This window comes from Halyomorpha halys, unplaced genomic scaffold (assembly GCF_000696795.3).
Source record: "Halyomorpha halys isolate HHAL.00 unplaced genomic scaffold, Hhal_1.1 Scaffold709.1, whole genome shotgun sequence".
In the NCBI taxonomy this organism is placed as follows: Eukaryota; Metazoa; Arthropoda; class Insecta; order Hemiptera; family Pentatomidae; genus Halyomorpha; species Halyomorpha halys.
The window spans coordinates 467,028-474,935 of NW_027112191.1; the positions used below are offsets into that span (position 1 = coordinate 467,028).

The window sequence follows — 7,908 nt, forward strand, 5'->3', positions numbered from 1 at the left end:
AATAAAGATGATAATATAACATAAAACAGAGGAGAACACTAAAAATAATAAAGAATTTTCCAATATATCACAATTCTATACCATTTATTCATTGTATTGTTATGACAACATAGAAAAGAAATTATTCTTTAAATATAATATCATAACACCTTAACCTACTAATACCATAGCCTGCAAGAAACACATAAATTGCTGGACTCCTTTTAGGACCCCAATAGAATTTTTGCATTTCTCACTTATTTTATTAATTGAAATATCAAAATCTTGTTAGTGAGAATAAACAGAAAAATGGATATTAGTATAAAAGGCTTGGTATTATATATAATAGGATTGGATTTTAAAAATATTTAGAAAGAAAAAATAATTTATTATTCCATTTTTGTTAAATGGTCACACCTAGTTCTGAGTCTTTAACTTCTTCCACATCAATCTCCTCGCCTGCACGGTTCTTATTTTCAATAGTTTCCAAGACATTCTTCATCATTTCTAGAGTCTTTTTTACACTGAATGTTTGAAAATGATGGGTTGTTCTTCAATAATCTCTTTATGGCTGGTTCAAAAACCTCTTTACTTGTCAGCAAAAACAAATGCCCATTTTTGTAACATCGTTTTCACACAGGGTGAATGTTTTTCTATAGAACAAATGTATTTACTGCTGCTATATCACTCCAGTGCATAAACAAAACCATTGGGCTCCTCGAAATCTCCTTCCTCTCCCCTTCTTCTAACATGAGGTGTTTCTCAGGGGTCCTCACTTTCACCAACTCTTTTCTCCATTTACATCAATGATCTCCTTGATTTTATTCACAACTCACAATACTACTTATATGCTGACGATCTTCAAATCTACGTATCCTTCCATCCTTCTGAGATGATTGACGCCATTCTAACTCTTTTAAAATTCCCAAGACCTCCAATCCTCCATAGACAATTACCTAATTTCTATACTAGTTCTTTTTAATTTTTTGAAAGCCTTTGACTCGTTAACCATAAGATCCTCCTCACTAAACTTCAAAATCTTTCCATATCAAACAGTGTCCTAAAGTGGTTCCTCTCCTCCTTGTCCCATCGTTCACAAATAGTTATCATTCCAAAAGAATCTCCATCCTCCCCCTTTCTTCTTACAAAGTGTTCCTCAAAGGGCCTAACTTTCACCAAGCCTTTTCTCCATTTACATTAACAATCTCCCTCATTATATTCACCATTCATAACACTACTTTGTGAAAACGATCTCCAAATCTACACATCCTTCGATCCCTCTGAGATGCTTGAGGCCATCCAAAAGGATACAAGAAGAAATAAATAGCATTAGCGAATGGGCGTTAAACAATAATTTGAGATTAAATGCTCAAAAGACCTAAGGCCATTCTTATTGGTTCCAAGCGCCTACTTTATTCCCTCCCATACTATCCCTCACTTTTCCTTAACAAACAACCGATTAATTTCTACTCCATAGTAAAAAACCTCGGAGTCACCTTCAACCAACACCTTTCCTGGAATAATCATATTTCCCAGATCACATGCAAATCATAACTATACTCAAACAATTCCTAAGATTCTGTGTTTCCATCCCTCAGAATACCTATCAGCTCCTAGTATCCTCTCTCGTCCCTCCCCCACTTGAACTATGGTTCTTAAGTCTATGGAGGGCTATCTGCAGGTCTAGAGATGAGACTGAAGAGACTAATGAATTGCTTCATAAGATTTATCTATGGGTTTCCCAAGCGCTCTCATGTCTCCCATTGGTATACCATGTTGAAATGGCTATATCCAACCTTCCGGAAGGCAATACCCCCTAAGTGTTTTCCTATTCCAAGTCTTTAAAATAAAAAAACCTGATTTCCTCACTCTCAATCATCCATCCATTCATTAAACACCAGATCCCAACTGACTGACCTATATATGGCCTCCCATAGAGCTGCCTCCTTCAGCAAATCCTTTGTCATTTTCTTTCGTGCAACCTCCTTCTGGAATTCCCTTCCCATCTCCATTCGGCAATCTTCATCCATTCTTTTCTTAAAACAACACCTATTCCTTCACTTACAACATAACCAAACCTTCACATCAATGTGAAAAATATAAATAGGCATATATTGATTACCATTATAAATAGTAACTGAACTAAGATCTTAATGTAATTTTATTTTGCACAGAGAAACTTTTTAAATGTTTGCCAGACAAATCATCATAATGTGTGAACCATGTATTTATTGTTAGGGGACATATGTCCCAGAATAAAAGTATTTTTTTCATTTCATTAGCCATTTGCTGGTTTGTCTTTTGTAAGTATATTCGCTGACCATTTTGTCAAGTGTGTCTACTGCTTCCTTTGTTGTGCACTTGCAGATTTTCATATTATGCTGTGTAACTGTCACACATCACCTAAATATTCAACCTATACTTCAAAGGTCTGGATTTCATATAAACTCCAAAACGGTGTTTTTCCTCTAAACGGAACTAGCTGTCCATCAATGGTTACATGAAATTCTGTATTAAAGTATTTTTTGCAGTAAGGTGTGAAAAGATCAGTCACTTCTCAAATTGGAGCTAGTTTATCCATTTTCACTCTCTCTTGTCTAGTATATATGTTATCAAATCTGAGATAAGCCAAAATGTTGTTCTGGACTTGGTTGCTCCAAATATAAGCCTCTGAAAAAGATAATCTGAACACCACATCTTTGTAACAGGTTCTCAGTTGTGTTTAATAGCTCCACTGCATAGAAGAAGCCTTATGTCGCATACATTTCAGTTTAGTTCACAGGAACCCATTCCTGTTTTTTCCCTAGTCTATTTAAGTTTCATTTTTCCGTTTCTACAAATACCCTCTGGTGAGTATCCAGAGTTGGGCAAAAAGTAATTACAATTCACTGGCAATTACTTCATGAACAACTGTAATTGTAATTGTGGACCCCCAATTACAATTATAAGTTGAGCCTATGTAATTGCAATCATCAATAACATTCTTATGGAATTATTATTTTTCTCCTAAAGTTTCAAGTAATTGCATACAATTACTAGTAATTTTAATGTAATTCTAATTACATAGGAGCAAAACAGAACATTGTTTTACAATGACTCCAAAATATGAAAATAATATCTAGTTAAAGATTGCGTACATTAATGAATCAATTTATTTTATCTTTTAGGATTTTTATAATATTAGGGTCCCTTTATAATGAATGTAAGTAATAAAAGCTTTAATCTGGAGTTTAATTAACTGTGATATCCATCAAGAAGGAGAAGAAAAAACCATCTAATGCCTACTCATCGTCATATCACTAGTCAACTAATTAAAGACGAAACCATATTCAAAAATCATGTATATTAAGTCTCATTTGATTTAATGCAAAAATGAAACAACACAATACAGTATATAATTAGTTGAATCTTAATACCTACAATTTAAAAGTCACAACAGAATTCCACATATATTGTTTTTATTATTTCTGTATTTTACAAATTACTCAAACAACATAAATCATTAAAAAGCAATTCTAATGCAGTAACTTACCTATTGCTTTAAGAAATCTAACTAGATCCTTAGAAAGTTCCCATTTAGAACTGTTTAATGTTGAATCAAGTAGCATAGTAGCATACTGACGACTAACGGATGATGATTCTAAATTCTAAAACAAAAATGAACTATCTAAAATTGGAGGAGAAAAACCTTTTAATAATAAATATTAAGAGTATGAGCCCAAATATGTTTAAATCAGGTGGTTAACATATAATTAGTTGATAATAACCTGCAATATAATTAAATATGATGCTGCTGTTTCAAGCTGGTTGGCAACTAAACATTTCTGAAACAATTGAGTTGGTTTTCCTGCAACTGAAAAAAGATATGGCCAGAGGGCTATTTCTGTTTTGCGAGCACACTGGACAACAGTATCAAGATATACAGGAAATTCTTGAATGAATTCTATTACACTCGGAAGCTGAGCATCTGGAATAGGATCTTTACTAGTGGCTTCTTCTTCTAAAACCTCAAAACATTAATGAGATAAAATAATAATCAGAACAAAAATTAATTCAAATACAAGTAGACAAAATATTATCTGAGAAATATTTTTTTCTCAAGTTTTGTAGAAAAAAAATTTTTGGAATTCAGCTTAACAAGTTCTTCAAAAAAAGAAATATAATACTAGAAAAAGTTATAACCTAATATATATCATCAAAAATTTTCAATAAATTATTAACCTTATTCTTGAAAATTCTTACCTCATGTAGTAATAGCTCCAAAGAATGTGGAAAATATGGCAGTGAAGTACAACATCGAGCTATTTCCCAAGCATGAAAACCCAAATTACGTCGAATTAACTGGCGCAGAATATGATGTAAATAAACTTGACTCTAAAAAAATAAAAATGTTCCAATAATACAGAAGGAATGAAAAATGCATTCATATAAGTGTCTAATCATTACATATAATTTTAATTAGACAAAGACAGATCACACACTGGTGTTGCAACCAAGCAAGAAGACGTTACCAGCAAACGAGATGTCTTCCAGAGTTTTCTGTGCTCAAGAAGAGTTCAAGAGAGCAAGAAGGAACCTCGTACAAGCCTTCAAAGAAAGCAAACTAGAGAGAAATTTGTAATGAGGTGGATGCAGACCCATTGGGCATACCTTAAAAAATAGCACTTAAGAAATTAAGTGAAGGTAAGATGCAGCTCCACATGAGATGGGATGTTGTGTACACTAGGAAACAACCGGATATTTTCATCGATCACTTCAATTCTTGGATTCATGAAGGCTTAATTCCAAAACTTTCGAAGAGACAGTGCCTTGTACTTATTCCAAAGGGTAAGTATCCCGTCAACCTATTGTCCAATTTGTTTATTGGATACTATGGGTATGGTATTTCAGGAAATCCTTTCCCTCAGGCTACAGGAGTTCACGGAGGGTATAAATGGCCTCTCAAGACCTCAATATGGATTTCATAAAGGGCAATCCATGGTAGATGCTGTTGGATAGGTAGACGAGATGGCCCGTACAGCAATTACAGGAGGAAGGTGGAGGAGAGGTGCTAAGTTTTATGCAGCAATCATCACTCTAGATGTTAAGAATGTTTTTAACACTGCAAGATGAACCTGTATATTAGATGCCATACGGACTATGGCAGTACCAGTCTATCTTATGAGAGTTCTTACAGACTACTTCAAAGATAAGAGTTTTGTTTTATCTATAAGACATTGGCCAAAGGTGATACGAGGTGACTGGTGGTGTCCCACAGGGCTCTGTAGTAGGGCCTCTTTTGTGGAATGTTATATTCGACACACTTTTCCAATTGTCAATGACAGAGGGAGCCAAAGTTGTGGGATTCACAGATGTTGCAGTGGTAGTGACAGGAAGTACTACTTGGAAGAAGTTACCTTCATCGCTAACCAGGCTGTTTCTCTGGTCTGAGGTTGGCTTTTTACGGTAGGCCTACAACTTGCAGATCACAATACCAAGGTTCTCCTAGTCACTAGCAGGAAGCAAACTGAATCACAGTGGGTAGGCACGAAATTTGTTTTCAGTCTAGCTTAAAATATCTAGGAGTAATGGTCGATGTACGTATCCGCTTTAATGTTCTCACGGAATATATCATTGTCACGCCTTATACCAAACATTGGAGGTCCTAGGGAGAGTCGCAGAAGTCTTTTTGGTACTGTTGTATCCTCAATTATGCCTTATGCAGCTCCAATTTGGAAAGATGCGATGGTTACCAAATCATACAGAAGACAGATGGTTTCCATTTATCACAGAGTTTCCTTAATGATAATGGTAAGTGCTTTTTAAACTGTTTCCTATGAGGTATGCATGATAGCCAGAATGCCACCTCTGGAACTCCTTATTGAAGAAAGAAGCAGGCACTATGGATGACGCTCTCACGTTTCCAGAGAAAAAGAGCGGAAAATAACCATCGACCATTGGCAACAGTGTTGGGAGGCTGCAGATTCCGGAAGGTAGACTTGCAGGCTAATACCCGACGTTGGTTTGTGGTATGATCGGCGGAATGGTGAGGTGGATTTCTATGTAACCCAATTGTTGACCGGACATGGATGCTTTAGAGCCTATCAGTACCGATTCCAACTGGACAACACCGCAGAATGCCCTGCATGTCAGACTATCGAGGAGCATGTATGTACAACAGTGTAGCATGTATTTTTTGCTTGCATTCGCTTTGTGGCAGAAAGAAACAAATTGGAGAGTGTGTGGAGGAAGCATCACACCAGAAAACGTTGTGAGTTACATACTGCGTTCAGACCAGCATTGGAATGCAGTGAAGACATTCACTACCGTTGTCTTAAAGAGAAAGTTAGAAGGCGTGATTAGCATGGAAATGTGAAAACCAAGCAAAGAAAATGAGGCAGCACTCAGCCATTTCTCTCTATGAAGTAATGCCTAGCGGCGTCCCATGGAGAGGAATGAACAAGTGTAAGGCCGCGGTTTTAGTGGGTAAAAATTCCACATAGGGATAGGTCATACCTAGGCCTATCCATGTCTTTTGAAGATTTCCACCTACCCTTGTAAAAAAAAAAACACACAACCCTTCTTAGGCATTTTACATAGAATAAAATTGAAAAAAGCTAAAAAACGTTATTCATTACCACTTACTAAGGACTAAACATTGATTAACAAGAATAAAACAATCTAGAATTTCCTGCTAGCCACAGAACTTTTGGGAATCAAGAAACAATTGCTAAGTGAGAAATATAATAACATGTCTTTTTAAGAGGTTATAAGAAACAAAAAAATAGAAACTGTAAACAAAATTTGTGAAGGAGAAAGTTAATTATCACTAATTGCTCAGTGTGCATGTATCTAATGATCTTCAAAAAGTAAGAAATTACAGAATAAACTAAAGAACAGCTACCCTAATCTCCTTGGTCACTGTAAAAAAATTTAAAGGTCCTAAAATCAACAAAAAAGATTAAAGCTCAACAAGAAATTTACTTTCACAAAATTCAAGATCTTGAAAAACTCAGGTCCATTAAAAAGAGATGATATAACTGTATATTTTAATTAATAAATAAAAGTACTTTTTTATTTTTCTCTCGTTTGGGAATATGTGATTTCAATTTTATTGTACAAAACATAAAATAAATTTTAACTATTTCATATTACTTCAATTTATCCAGAAAGTATATTATCCTCTTCATTTCTATCTATTGGTCTCACCAGAACATGATGCTCTATACTTGAAGTGCACACTGAGGGTTCAAAATAGACACAAGTTATTTTTAATTTAAAATCTATTTCTAAAAATTTAAAAGATACTTCTGAGATGAAAGAATAATTTTAACTTAATATGTTTTATATATGAAACAAAATTGCTATCGACACGGCACTAGGAGAGAGGCAATGGAATAGCTGGAAGTCCTAGTCATCAGGAAATTTTCGTAAACAAGATATTTCGAAGAATGATATTCTTGTAGATTTGGGTACCAACATATATGTGCAAGCAGACGTTGATCAACATGAGCTTAGCAAAAAATAAAAATCTTTCTTCCCTCGTGGATTCTCAGTTGAAGAATTTATTAATAATGTCTTCAACCAGATTAGAACCAGACTTCGAAAATCTGGCCAAACAAAAGAAATTCAGAGGCCTCTTTAAGAATTGTGCATTACTGTGGGAATTATTTTCTTCTTTAATTTGTACTTACATAATTTGCTTTATATAATGCAATATATTTAATGAATTTATACATTTCGTGAAGATTATTACAATTGTTATTTCCTTGATATAAAAAATGAAAAAAGATTTTGTGATAATATCAATGCAGGCTGAAATAACTTGAGCAAATAGAAATCAACAATTAGCAACAGAATTGTACATAATTACTGCTAACATACTGTAATATGCTCTTTTTGAGTAAATAGTATATTTTTGATGTATAAAGGGTTTTGATATGTTTTATT

The 7,908-nt window shown here is 34.4% G+C and overlaps 1 protein-coding gene across 1 annotated transcript in view; it reads right to left on the reverse strand.

Moving 5' to 3' along the window:
• The window catches only part of Rich (Guanine nucleotide exchange factor subunit Rich), a 63,923-nt gene that overhangs the window by 28,618 nt on the left and 27,397 nt on the right, over window positions 1-7,908 (reverse strand). The window contains exons 14-16 of the mRNA XM_014428282.2: window positions 4,222-4,353; window positions 3,747-3,986; window positions 3,512-3,626 (exon numbers count right to left, since the gene is read on the reverse strand). Coding sequence (XP_014283768.1) covers window positions 3,512-3,626; window positions 3,747-3,986; window positions 4,222-4,353 — 487 coding nt within the window. The remainder of the gene's footprint in view (window positions 1-3,511; window positions 3,627-3,746; window positions 3,987-4,221; window positions 4,354-7,908) is intronic.